Source organism: Tyto alba, unplaced genomic scaffold (assembly GCF_018691265.1).
Source record: "Tyto alba isolate M040663 unplaced genomic scaffold, T.alba_DEE_v4.0 Super-Scaffold_6, whole genome shotgun sequence".
Taxonomy (NCBI): Eukaryota; Metazoa; Chordata; class Aves; order Strigiformes; family Tytonidae; genus Tyto; species Tyto alba.
In genome coordinates, this window is record NW_024881327.1 from 7,715,134 (window position 1) to 7,730,256 (window position 15,123).

General features: G+C 36.9%; 1 protein-coding gene across 3 annotated transcripts in view; it reads right to left on the reverse strand.

The window, feature by feature from the left end:
• Window positions 1-15,123, reverse strand: part of GUCY1A1 (guanylate cyclase 1 soluble subunit alpha 1) — a 36,647-nt gene that overhangs the window by 11,236 nt on the left and 10,288 nt on the right. For all 3 annotated transcript variants that reach the window (XM_042808264.1, XM_033007266.2, XM_033007267.2), the window contains exons 2-3: window positions 3,398-3,809; window positions 523-584 (exon numbers count right to left, since the gene is read on the reverse strand). In XM_042808264.1, coding sequence (XP_042664198.1) covers window positions 523-584; window positions 3,398-3,646 — 311 coding nt within the window. In that variant the 5' untranslated portion in view covers window positions 3,647-3,809. The remainder of the gene's footprint in view (window positions 1-522; window positions 585-3,397; window positions 3,810-15,123) is intronic.

Below are 15,123 nucleotides of genomic sequence, written 5' to 3' on the forward strand. Positions count from 1 at the left end.
GCTGAAAGTCAAGCTGAGATGCTCAGAAACAGAAACCAGAACCCAGTGAGCCCAGTGAAAACATGTGTGTCAATATCCGTAGCGTGTGATTGTTCACTGTATCAGAAGCCAAACTATTTTGTATAATACTAATTGTTTGCATTTAAAATTATTTTCCTGGGACCTTAGAAACACTGAGCTGGATCCATATACAATTATATCTACCTTTCCATCTGGGCCTGAGTAGTCTCTAAGTTCCTCCAAAACCCTTGCTCATTTTAAGAAAAGTCCTTGCCTGTTTCCCTGAACAAATGGCTAAATTTGCCCATTAAGTCAAATTTGCGAGTTAAATATTTGTGACTATTTTAAAATAAACTAAATCAGTATTAACTTACTTACATGAAATGTTATACATTAATTTGACAAGATAATTGAAAACAGATTCCAGGAGTCCTGATTCCCAGTTACCACCCCAGCCCTCATAAACTGTCTGCAAAACATTTTTGCTGTGAAGTTAGTTGCAAACTCATTACACATACGTACCTGGTTTCTTTTATTCTGTGTTTTGCAAGTGTTCTCTGAAGTGCAAGATTTAGCCTTTCAAACTGGGAAAGAAAAAAGGTATATTGATTAAAATGTTATTTCTGAAAATTTATCATAACAATAACATTTTTACACAGAGAAAAATTACTTTGCTGTCCTTGAACTAACATATTTTTTTTCAAGATGGTACAGTTGTTAGAAACACCATCTCATTTCTGTGTTTGGGGTTTAGTTTATGTTGATGTCTCCAGCTCCAGTACCACTATAATTAAGCCCCTTAGCTGATGTGCAGCAGTGGTTATGTGTTTTAAATATAGTGATGTGCTTTACCTCCAAGTTGTCAGATGGCAGTAGACAGTGCTGCTAAGAAATAAGTATAACAAATCCAACTTACTGTTATTACACATCCCCCCCCCAAAAAAAACCACCCTACCATGGATGCAAAATGTAGAAAGACATCTTTTCAGTTTAAAATATATTCTTCTAACAGAAAAAGCCAGTTATATCTGTATTATGTCCATTTATTATTACAGCCATATTTTTTGTATTTGTAGAAAAAGAAGAATTTTGGCTATGTATGCTGCAAACCCAAATATCCTCCAGATGAAAATCTAGCCACTGTAGATAACCTTTGTGAATGGATTCTGTAATAAAACACCCTTTTAGAGTATCATGAAGATTTACCTTGATTTACCTTCATTTACCTTGATCCCATGGTTCCATATCCTTTCTGTAGTTCCTAACCAAAACAGACGCAACACTTTCCAAACATGCATATTTCACATTGCTGAGGCCAGTAAAGCTGTTTCATGTCTGTAGTCTCTGATCATTCAAAACTCAAACTTCCCACAAAGACAGGGTCACAGCATAGTACCGTACTGCCACGATACGATTTGCCTGTGAGGCTTGCTGTGCTCTGGCTTTTCTTTCTCATGCCCTGAAGAAACTAGCATTTTCTGCTGCATCTTTTACTTTTTGTATTTTCAAAAGAAAAGTTTGCACACATGAAGAAAATACCATGTAAAAGATAGGCAATATATTCTGGAGCTTTTTTCCAAGCAAAAATCTAAATTAAACAACTGTTCTACCATGTATATGAACACAATATAAATTACATCTGTCTATAAACTGGTACAGTAAGTCAAACGCCATCCAGTTCATTACTTAACTCTGAGCAATGTTCTCTGTATTTCAGTATACACCCACAGAAGCAAATAAAACAATCGCATGCACTACATTGCATCTCAGATTTCATCAACAGTTATTCTGGATTCACTATGTCCTGGACTTCCATGCACAAGTCACTGTTTTCATGAGGAGTTCATTAATCCATCGGGGGTTATGATGCGGCCCCCTGTTTTGGAGGTTCCAATTGGAAAGAAGTTTATGTTAGATGCTGATAGTTAAGGCACTATAAAGTACATAAGCAATGAAAAATCCATTTTTTAACAAGCAAAACCCTTCTATGGAGAACCAGGATTGGAAAGATGCTTAGGTCTTGACCCCAAATCAGCATGAGAACAGACTACTATACTTGGACAAAGTTCCAATGAATATGACTTGAATAACTGTAAATAGCAGTGACAATAACCATGAACTTCAGTAACTCCTGGGGTACATGATCATAATATCCTTGGCTTTACCAAGCTTTTGTCCCAGCTGATGAACTAGCCTATCACAATTATATAATAGACAGCTGCATATATTTATACAGCTCTTTAAAGAAAAAACACAATTATTTCATTAAAAATCCCAACAACAACTCTATACTTGAAAAGGAATACAGCAATCATGACACCGTAGAAGGGGCGCTTTGCTGGTTAATTCTTGAGTTAAAAGTCCTTTCTTTATATGTTTAATGATCCATCTGAAGGGATTAATTTCTTCTGTGTAAGTGCAGCAGAGGTAAAAAGGGGTCTATCAAAAATTGATAACATAGAGTTTTAACAAAAAGGTAATGGATGAAAAGCTGTGATAGCAGATCTGCACATAGATTTAACAAAACTCCAGCACAGTTAGTAAGGTACGCTGAATGTCAAGTAACAGAATTTGAATCGAGTATACAGAGTTGGTCATTTGCCATTTGTAGTCCCAATATATACCAGTCAGCTCCTTCACGCTTTCCACAGATTTTGAGGCAAGCCCAAGTGTTGAATGTTATGGAGCTGCATTTTTCATGTTCTTTTTAGAGACAAACCGTGGTTTTCATCTCCACTCAAGCAAACCACTGTGCATGCACTGTACCTGTTTTCAATTGAGTTGAACAGAGACCTAAGAATACCTTTCTGGTAAACACAGACAGTAATGTTAAAAATAGTATGGCAGGGGGTTAGCATCATAACAGGTGAAAACAGCTATTTCAATTTTTGTGTGATAATGACTAATGTACTTAGCAGTATGGATTCAGGTTAATTGATGAGGTGACTACATAATTTACATAATTAGGTAAAAGGCAGAGTTTCTCTAACTGTATCTCTATGTAAAAACAAATGCTACAGAAATACATGGATTTCAAAGGAATGAATAAAATGATCAGTGAAAATTTGTAAATACAAAGCAAAAATTTAGGAAAATATAGTGGAAGGGATGATATGAAAGTACATAACTTATTGTGGCAAAATTGTATCCAGCAGGAATGGAAGAGGATGAAATGAGGACTTAAACTGTACAGGACTACGTAAGAACACAAGCTTTGAAGTCAAAACAAGTTTCTGAAGGCTTATATCTAAAGGCTTGCATAAAATGCTTTAAAATATTTAAAATTAAATGCTATTATTATTATTATTATTATTATTATTATTATTATTATTATTATTATTATTATTATTATTATTATTATTATTATTATTATTATTATTATTCAGTAGCTATTTACCTCAGGAAAGATTAGTTTGCAGATGCTTTCAGTTAATGTGTGCAGGTACACTCTACTTCTGCTTGTTTTCCTTTGTGGAAGATTTCCTTGTGCATCTTTTTCATGGATTTCTTTGCAGATGGGCAATGCTGCTCTTGAACTGTTTTCTGTGCAGTCCTTGTCATGTTCCTCAGCAATGTGACTCTGAGTCAGTAAGGAGAAAGGACATTCCCCTGTGATCTTCAAGTCTTTCAGTTTTGTACAGAACATACTGTACAAAGACTCTCTCTTGAGATTAAGAGTCCTTGGCTTTGTGTTTAGTAGTTCTCTTCTGTTTACTAACAAGAGCAGAAGATGCCAGAATAGTAGATAAGGTAACCACTGTGGAAGACTATTGGTAGCTGTAAATCACCACTGGAACAAATGTGTGCCCCTACAAAACAAGAAGAATGAAAAAAGAAATTAAAACCATTTATTTTCTCTTTTAAATTCCTGTGATGTGACAGTTTTAGCATAGGTGCATTAAAATAATGGCTTTTCTAGGACCTTGATCAGGAAAGTACTTAAGATCATGTGCCATTTTAAGCATGTAATCCCTACTGACTTCAGTGCTTCAGGTAATTAATGTTGCGCACATGGTTAAGTTCTTGGCTGAATTAGGACTCCGGTAATTAAGGCAGAGGAGTTGTTTTATCTGATATATCTTTGGTCGCATTGATGAATGAGGTTTCTGGAAGAGTAGAGTGCAGTATTCTAATGAGAAAACCTTTTTAATTCTTCATTAGCAGCTATTAAGAACTACCTGAGACAACACAATGAAACTGATTTTTTTTTATGGATACTTAAATCTCAATTTACTTGATGCCCAAGATATCCTTTTTGTAATAGAGAAATGTATGACTAAAGTTAGTACTTGCAATTCTGGAACAGCAAGCCATCCAAGACCAAAGGTCAGTGCCTCGTGTAAAAGCTGCTGACTGGTGACAGCTAACATCATGGGAATTTGACCACACAGATGACATAGTTGCTTGGAAACACCAAGGGATTTTTATGCTTTTGGAGGTGGTATCTCTCAAACAGCACATTAAAAAAAAAAAAGGGCTTAACTTTTCGTTTTAATGATTGTCCCCCGTCTGTTACATTTTTTCAGTAAAACTTAACCTGATAAAGGTTCTTCCTTTGAAGGCTTCATTTTCTAATGGCTGTATCGTATCTCGTTGAATCAGATCCTCTCATCCTGGTACAATACTCTAACAAGGTAATCCTTGAGAGCTCTTGATGACTCTGGAAGCAGCTGAGGACATTTGTCTCTCTGGAGACAAACTACAATAACTGTTTCTTTCAGAGGCACTATGGCTTTAATCAACCTGTTCACCACACTGCTCATTCCAGCCCCTGAGACACCCAAAGGGCTTTTAGGGTCACACAGCAACTGTACCTGGGTTAAAAATAACTAATTCCCTGATACAGTTTATCAGCTGCTTCTTTTGAAACAGCTGGAAAGAATGGCACAGCAGAGGAGTGCTGCCGACCCAGCGCAAGTGCCACGGCTAAGAGGAGAAAGAGGCAGAAGCTACTTTGGCCGGATCTGCTGCCGAAAAAAAATACTTGGCAGAAAAGGACCTTTTAAAGTATTCTGTCATACTGATGGGGTCAGGGCAGCTCCTAGGGGACATCTATCAAGATTATTAAGAATCAATAAACACAGTGCTAAGAACGGGAGGCTGAAGAATGTTTACGTAACATTCTATATTTCTTATTTCAGTTTTTACAGAGAAACTCATTTGTTTCTACCGCACGGATATCAGTAATGCTTTAATTTTTATTGCTGAATACTGTGGTGTAGCAAATGAGGCAGTGAAAAATTTCAAGCAAGAACCACACTCTTAAAAGATAAATATACATAATACTTTCCTTTATAAACACTGTAAAAATATCTTTATTCGGGAGCCATTATATAACCTTGTATTGCTTTACTAACAAAGGAAAGCAGAAAAGAACCACCTCTTCTGTAGTTAGACTGATCTGTGTACTGAAAAAAACTGTTAAGAAAAATAGTAACATAAGTATATATATACACCATTGTCAAAGGATAAAAATTTTTATGGCTGTAGTGGATCTTACATGTATACTCACGTGCTTTGCTGACTTTGGGCCTTAAATTTCAAGATAAATCTTGAGTATATAAAGTAGCACTACTAAAACTTTTTAAATCAAGTATACCAGCATTTTGGAAGAAAAAAATATTTCTGAAATATATTTCTGTGAAAAAACGTATAATAAAATATTCAAAACATCCCAGTGAATGCAATACATTAATTCTGAAATGCATTTATATGTGCTGCTATTTGAAAAAAAAAAAAAAAGTTTCTCTTTCTCTGAAGAATGTAAGACTGAATTAATGGTTAAATTAGATACCAACAAATATTTACTGCACTTACACTAAACTAAGAACAAACAAAGTGAATGATCTTCAGCAATTACCAATAGTTTTGACAGTGTTTTTTTTTTTCTTTTCCCACTGGTGAAGCTATTCCTCTGTTTCTAGAAGACAATAATCTGGCATTATTTGGGGGTTCACTTTCATGCTAGCATCTTGTATTCTAATTAAATTACATTTGATGTGGTAGGAAAAATATCCAGGCAGGTAGAATCAGTTCTGTGAAGGAAGTTACACTGTTATGTTACACCTGGAAAACCTGAAGTCTCTGGAAGCTGCCAAGCGGGAAGGAGAGGTGCCAGAAGATGGTGATGGGCCAGGACTTGTGCAGGGGCAAAATGGTCACGGATGTGGAGGTCCCTGAGTCGACAAAGCGGCTGGACATGCAGCTACAGCGTCTGGAGCTTCATTTTGTGATACAGCCAGCCATTCTTTGTGCTTCAGGACACCCACATGCAGCCTCCTCCTGTTCTGCTGGGGACTGGAACCTGGGCCCTTTCTCTGAACGTGATCTTGGGCTCCTGCCCACTGCTATTTATGACAAAATTATCATTGATTTTGTCATAAGTAATAGTTTGATTTTTCATAAATAGCAGATTGATTTGCAAGAAAGTGGAAATCCATGATGCTTATAGTAGTAATACTGTTGTACAAACCCAGTATCATTAATGTACAGCTCTTTAAATTCCAAATAATGATGACACAGTTCCTGAAGAAAGCTTCCTGCAGAACTGTTTTCTAAGTATCCCGAAGTTCTTGCTTTCCCAGAAACAAATGGTCTGTCCCTTTGATAAAACCACTTCAAAAACCAATATCAACTTAATAGGCATAACAATTTTCAAGCAGTGATCATTTCAAGACCCTTCCTGACCTCTGCAATGACAAGACCCCCTTAATCACATGCTTAAAGGAACAAAGTGGAAAATGTAATTCCATGACACTTCAGAGGATTCAAATATTGAAAAAAACCCCATGCATATACTAGGTCTTCCTTTATTAAAGCATCAAGTTTGTATCTGGTATCCTAAGTGAATCTTGCACGTAATATAACTCAAATTCAGAAAAAAAGTCTATTGTGTTATAGGACAACCTGTCTCAATCAAGCGATAGTAGGTCAGTGGTTTAAAAGGTCTGACAGGATAAAGATAATGAATCGCCAGTGTAGAGTTTACAGCAGGAATGTCATCAGTATAATGGACATTAAAAAGGTAGGAGAAAGATGCTGGCAGACATCACAGGTTAAGTCAGACATTTGCAGATGTGTTTCAAAAATGAGGAACACCAGCCCTCTCATTGTTAAAGACATTTTTTGACCATAACAAAAAAATAAGAAACATGAGGAAACATTGGAAAGGTTTCTGGTTTCAATTCCTCTCCAAACACGCTCTCAGAGAGCTCATCCCAGGGGAGCAGCAGTGTTTAATGTGAATTCTCCATCTCTGCCATATTATTTGTTGTCATATTTACCTTGGGAATCAAACTGAAAATTAAAATTAAATAATCTGCTGTAAAATCAAGCTACAAGCAACCAATTTATTCAGTGTCTGGATGACTGCAACATGGCACTGTGCCACTCTGAAAAATGAAGATGACTTTACATAGTAAAGTCACAGCAGCAGACTAACTTAACAGTGCTCAAAATGCTCTGTGCAAACATTTCACTGTATATTTACATCTATACTTGTCTTACAGCCAAAATGCCTTCCTGTATGCTTATTTGTAAGAGTTGCTTCTGAGTATTTTCCTCTGCTAAAACATTTCCTTGACAGTGTCATGAAATACAGCACAATGAATTAATCATACAGTAAAACCTCCTAATATTAACATAGCCATTTATAAGAATTAAGCAATACTCTTTGTTAACAGTAGCTAAAAGTGGTTTATAATCTTATCTTATGCATATGACACAAAAACTAGAAGCAACATGAAATACTTTTTTTCTTATTATAAGCAGAGTCCTTTGCTCAGAGTAGGACAGAATATGGTATTATATTATAAGGTCACCTTTTTGTTTTTAATCATAAATATAACTTTGTTAGGTGAACTGCTGCATGTTGAGTGAGAACTTTTTTTAAAAATTGTTTTGCAGCAGTCAGATGATACCACTGACTGGATCTAACTTTCTCCAGCACGAGAATGACTGCAGCACTTTCAGGAGTCATTGCCTCAACAGAAGCAGCTGTTAACTTTTGTCTTGCCTTTATGTAAGGCGGAGGCTTGTAATTCCCACCCAGCCCTAATCTTGTGGGATTCAGAAATCGCTGCCTTTTGCCCCTCGCCAGGCAGCAGGCCTCTGCATGCAGCAAGGCAAGAACTGTTACTTTTACCCACAGGCAAAACACAATCAGCTTCTGGCAAGACAGGTTAGTACCCCTCACCCTATCAGTAGCAGCTCATTGTGGATTCAACTGTTGTGCCTGTCAGCAGACAAACACAGGGAAAATAACTAAATCCTATCATTTTGTTTTATTAATCTGAAGTGCAATATCGGCACTTTAGTTTTTCTACTTCAAGTGCTGTGTGTAGCAACAGAATCAAAGCCCTGGTGATTTGTCTCTTTCCAAGAATTTTAAGGAGGCTTCTACAGTACTCTGAAAAAAATGATCAAGTCCATATCAATATGCAAGTTAATATTTTAAGAAGTCAAGGTAAGTATTTATTAGTCTTATTAAATCCTCTACAAGTAAGTAAGCTCTCTTTGGCTGCTTCATTGTTAACTTAAACATGTTCAGAGTGCATGCACCTTCAAAGCATTAATTTGTTTGAGTATTGCTGCTTTGGAGACCACAAGATATAAGTAACTAGAGGAGACAGAGGAATATGTTTACAAATTTCTAAATGGTAGTGAGTCGTACATAATAGAAAACTGCCAATTGTTGACTTAGGTAGAGGACATCTTGGAAAAGATGTGTCCTTGTGAAGAGTGAGATGTTTTCCTGCATCTCCCCAGTCAGAGACTAACCCATCAACTGGAATTTCAGGATGCCTCACTTGCCCCTTTCCAGAAATTTGGTCCTGTCATTAACACAGCAGACACAGTAAATATATTTGCTAACCTACCTGGGGATAACTGTGTCATTACACAAGAATAATTTAGAGACCATATTATGTGTAACCTGCATACTAGGTAAAATGCACAGTAGGGATGGGATTTCTAAATCTGCAGCAGCAACACAAATGTAATTAAAATATGAATCAGATCAAACTGCATAAGGAATATAACTCTATAAAAGGAAAATTGAAAAGCCAAGGAGTCGAGGTCCAAGAAATCCAATGTATAGGTGAACATTCAATCCTAAATCATTACCACCCTTATGTAGATACCGGCTTTACTTACACTACAGCATAATACCTTTTTTCCCAGTAAGATTCTACGCTCTCTCACAGCACAGATCTTTGATACTTGAGCAAAGGCAGTAACTGATGAAAAGGTTGTTATCCTCTCTGTAGACCAGGATGAGACATGATGCTGGACAGTAGACTTTACAATAATTTACTGGTACCCAAGGAATTACTAAATTCATCAATCTCAAATTCCACTTTAGCTCTCAAAAGGAATATGCTTTGTCAGGCATTAACTTTTCTGCTTGTTCCCCCAAACTTCCACCCTTCTTTCTGACAAGTCATCCCTAATTCTGATCTCTCTGTACCCCAGAGCCCTTAAGAGTAGTCTTACCATTTTTTTTTTTTTCCCAAAGCATTAATTGCCATTGTGTGCTGTGCAAGCCCAGTTCGAGTGTCAGGAACCCTGCTGCCAGACATAGCTCTGTTTGGGGCTGTTTCTAAGAGAAGTATACTCAAAACTTTTCTGTAAATCACAGCATACTTTTGGTGGCAGGGAAATACCACAGCACACCACAGCACTTACTGAACTACCTAGCGGAATTGCAGTGCTTACAAAGCTAAGCACAAGGGAATAAAGTGCCTATGGTAAAATTATACAAGTCATAGCAATCAATTATTATTTTAACACTCCAAACATTTTAGAAAATCCAAATTCAGTGTTGTAACTCATCCCAGTGACTGTCCTATATGACTGCTTAGGAGAAACTAAAAATCTAGACCTTGCTTACAAGAAAGACTTTCTCCCCATATAATGTGGTATTTCCTCACCTTTCTACTTCCTTTTCTTTATGAAGTGTTTTAAGAAACAGGGAAACACAGTCAGGTGTTTCCTCTGTGCTCCAAGTTCAATGGATTGTGATCTGTGTTGCTGCAACATTAGACAAGCTACCAAGCCAGGAGATGAAGCAAATAATTACCTTTGTTTTCGGAGAAGAAAGTGAGTGTCCATCTTGTCTGTATTGTAATCAGCAGAAAATAAGTTTCACAGAATACATAAGTAAACTTCAAAACGGCTAATACGTCTCATTTTAAAGTCATCATGAGACAGACATTTCTGCTGCTTTAAAATATTAACATTTGTGTAATAACACCAAGCTCTATAGCCTGATATAGAAACCAGTGTTCCTAAAGACAGGGAAAAACCTTAAAGTATCACTGAATTTCTCATACTGATTTTGTGACTGACTCATTTCCCTCTAATGGTCTGAAGAAAATCCCTGGATCCAAATACAGCCCTGGGAGAAGCCCAGACTCCAGATGTGAAAGTTACATTGCAGCCACATTTCTGGTTTCAATTAAAGGCACAGGGGGAACTCTGATTACTGCCCCCACGTTTTGGCATGTAGCTAAAGGAAGGACTGATTCCCAAATGTTCCTTATAAAATATATACTTGCCATTTTAAGTATCACATGTGCTTTCATAGGGTAAATATTTTTCCTATGCTAGGACCAAATAACAGGGAGGCATGCTGAGAAGATAGCGTGGGAAAAATATTCTCTTCCTGTGAGTCAAAGCCTATGGGTGAAAACACTCCCTAGCAAGCCCAGCAGGCAGCTCACAGCACCCGATTCCCTGCCTCCCCCCGCCACGCTCGGGCGGGCAGAGCAGCCCTCGGCTGCGGCACATCCTCACACCCTCAGCCCTGGCCCGAAGCCCACCTGGTACCACCAGCTGAGCAACTTCTGGTGGAGATACTGGAAGCCCCTGCCTCCTTACACTGTAGGAGCTCTTGAGGTCGACTGCTCGTGGGCATTTTTCCTGAGGCAGAGCTAACGATATCTCACAAACACTAGAAACAAGCTCCTGTATGTAACCACAACACATTACTTAAGTTGATTTATTTTTTTTTTTTATGAGAAGTCCTGATATTGAACTGACATAACTGATGATATCTCAAGGGATCTGGGTACCCAGATAAGGACGCAGTTGAAACAGAGGAGATGCTGCGGTGAGGACAAGCAAAAGCAAAACCAATCCAAAGTGTCTGGAAACTATTCTCACACTTTAAAGAAATATATTCTAAATATAGCATTTAGTCTGCATTTGCAGTTTGTGAAAGTACAATACCTTAATGGATATTATAAGAAGAAAGCTAAGAAATTAATTTATGTCTTCAGAACTCTTTCTTTTCAAGAATTAAAACTTGTCCCGAGGACATGGAGTGTTCATGACAGTGAGCAGGACTTAAATGTAAAGATCAAAGTCTTGCCCATTGCCAGTGGAATGTAAATTAGAATCCACAAAAGGAGAAGGGCTATAGTTCTAGAATATGAAGTAATTGTCAGTTGTGCTTACTGATTCTTTCCAAATACCTATTTACAGCTGAATCTCTCAAACTCACCACTGCCTATAACTTTATTCATTTTACTGGACCTCTAACTTCAAATGTGTGCAAAATCTGATTTTTATATAGTTCATAGATCAAAATCCTTTTAGGAGAAAAGAACGTAAAAAATAATTTTAAATGTTCTGTAATAAGAGTGACATCTAGTAACTTTTTATCTCATCCTATTGTTTACTGAAATATTTAGCTAGTATTCATGACTTAGCCAGGATTGCTGCATCTTCTATTTAATAAATGAAACAATAAGCTATTTAAAAATTCCAAATTGCCAATGCATGAAGTAACTTCATATGTGAGAACCATGTTCTGGAATAACTGTGAAGCATCTTCAGAGATGATAAAATAATTCTCCTACTTCCTCAAAGACACTTACTTGCTGAGACCTGTACATGCATCCAACTGAAGTTGAATGTGGGTAACTGTTTATACAACTGACACATAGGTTTGCATAAATACCATTATTGTTATTGTTTTCCCAAAGATACTGGAGCATTGTAGAGCAACATAAACCATGGATTGTAGTGTCTTATGACAGTGCATATGGTTAAATATTCCCTTTGTGTTCACAGCTTTAAATTATAATGAACAGCAAGTTTTATAAATAAAAGTACTAAAAGTTTTATAAATAAAAGTACTAAAAGCTTCCCTGAACTCTGTAGATCTTCAAGAACTGTTTGAAAACTAGTTCTGTAGCAAGTAAAGTGTTTCATTAGTACCTTTCAATTGTGGAGTTTTCTGAATGACTATTTGCCACTTGCTACTTCTGTTTACAATGTCTACAAAATAATTTTCATGCTGAAAATCACCGACAACTGCCTTTCATATTTATTCATAGTTAAGCACTCATGCCAACTCACACTGAAGTCAATAGCAGGTTTCTGGATATAGCAGGAATAGGATTAAGCCTAGCAGGTCTGTGACTGTTGTCACAGAAATACTGATTTGCATGTTTTCTTCTTTTTGAAGGAAAATACAGCCTTGACTCTTCATTTTGGGTTTTTGCAGGCAGGTGTGCGGATGTGATGGTAAACACAGAACTGAGGTCATCTGAGATTCTGGAAAAGTTAAAAACCATGCATGGGAAGCTAATAACAGGAACTTGTAATTAGTGAAAATGGTTTATCCTGCAGCAGTGAGGTCATGTCCTTGTAATTTTTCTGACAGGGAAAGAAATAGATTGATTGAAGAGGTGTATTCAATCAGAATAGACGGTTGAAGAGGTGTTTTCACAGCTGTCATGCAGCTACTGATTCTGCTTTAGCTAGAGCCCATGGCAAAGAAAGCAGCCCTGAAGAAGAGGAGAAATCAGCTACTTCCTCAATTGTTTTCTTCCACGATACCTGCAGGGCAGGACCAGCAGGCACCTTCCTTTTTTTATTAAATGCTTACATATGGCTTCTGCTACAAAATGAAGTTGTGGATTTTGCCATGTGCACTGTAAATTAGTACCTTCATTTTTTATTTTACCGATTTGCCTGTCATTTTTCACACAATGTACAGGCAGCTATAGTTATTCACAGTCCATCCCTTTCAAAATCTATTTTTTTGAAAAGATCTGAGTCCACAAAAGCTGTGGATCTTACCTTTGAAAAGCACAGTTCCAAAGGCTATCAGGACATCTTGGGAGACTGAATGCTCTAAGAATACACTACAGTTTTCTTATTGGGTTTATCACTTTGTTGCTTTTTAATACTCTTCTGGAAAAATACAGCAGACATGCATTTAAAGCAGAGAAAGCTAGGTAAATATGTTAATTTATATTGTCTTTAAAAACACAGGCTTCTTTTTTCACTAAAATGATGAAGCAAAGTAAAGATGAGACATTTTATGAAATACTGAGCTTGCACATGTGGTATCCAGAGAAATTAATGTTAATTAATCATAGTAAATATGCATTTAATGCCTAACACTAGCCTGCTGTTAGTGTATACCACCTCTGTAACAAAACAAAAAAATTAAATAAATCAAAAGACAGATTTTGGCTTCCTACTGAAGTTCATTCTGCAATGCTTGTTACTGTCTCCAGTGCAATTGCTGGAGTTATCACAGCTACTGATCTTTCAAATCCTTCCGTTCCATTTATTCTACTTTTCTTTTAAGCATGTGAAAGAAATCAAATTGCAGAGTGTTTCTCAGATTACATTTGCACAGGAAAAGTCAGCACATGCAAATGACAGCAGCAGGGAGAAGGCATGTAAAACTAACTCAGAGGTAACTGCCATATTCACCACATACTCTGTAGAACTTCCCCTTGGCTTTGGTGGCAGTTTGATGTAAAGTCTGAGGTGAAAATGTGGCCCTGAGGAAAAACAAGCTGAAAATATTTATGGGTTCTTCAGCTTTGACACGTCTATTTAAAAACAAACAAACGGAATGTGTGAGACAGACCATAGCAGAAATTTAGGTTATTCATATCTAGAAATGTGAGATCCTTTGAAAAGAAACGTCTCAAGTCATTGTTAACTTTTGTTTTATTAATATTTTCAGCGAAAATCAGAGGATCATTGAGGGACCGATCATGATGCAAAGGAAAACACATGACATATATGCTACTTTTCCAAACCTTCAGTAGTGCTAAACAACAGAGAAAAGATCCATCCTTACGGTTTAAAAATATCATCAAGTAGTAGAAGCCTCAGTCAGTACTTTTCCCCCAGTTATAACAGATGCTTTCAGAAAGATTTAGCATGTTTCAAACAATGCATTATACTGATTTGAGTGCATTAGCTGGTGAATTGTAGCTTCTTGCAACGATATCAAAATTGAATATTAGATCCCACAAAAATAAAAATAATGCCATACAGCTTTTCTGAAACTCAAGTGTCTACTTCAATTCTGGATTATTTTAGTGCCAGAGTTCTAGGCACATACTGGCACAGAAACATGTGCTTGGCTCAAAATGCTTGTAAATGCCATTGAAATTCACTGATTTCTGTGGCAGGCGTTTCAGATTAACAGAGATTAAACAGATTAAGAGACTTGGAAGAGTGGAAATCCAAGAAAGGGTTAACAAAGAACATAGAGCAGAATCTCTGATCAGATGTACCAATCATTGGCCTCTAATTTGAGGTACAAATTCAGGGTTTAAATATGGACATAAATTAAATGTGTTTTAACCATAAGGATTCTCCTGCTACTTTCCCCACAAACTTTTGTGACTTTCTGGGCAAGGCCTCAGGTCTTTCTCTCATTGGGAAAATGCAGATATTTTTTCCATAAAACAAGGGAGATGGTTTCACCAGAGGACTTGAATTTTCCAAAAGACTAGAATTAGATTAAAACCTCCTACCAAAAATACGTTTGTCATCCAAACTAATATGCTTCTATGATACAGAACCCGAACTTTGTGCATTGTATGAACCACAGGGTAATCTCAGAACCTGTGTGACTGCATTGACTGCAACAATGTTAACGTCACAGTATTCCTACCCAAGTCTGAAAGAGCAAAGTTTTGCTCCACTCCTCAGATAGCATAGTTTTTCTCATTTACCTTAGCATTATTTTGCAATGTCTGCTGTTCTTTATTATGTGAAGGATAAAAAGGAGAGAAGGGAGGGACAGACAGAATAAAGGAGCAAGGAGATAAAACCAGAAGAAAGTATAGAAGAAAGCCTATG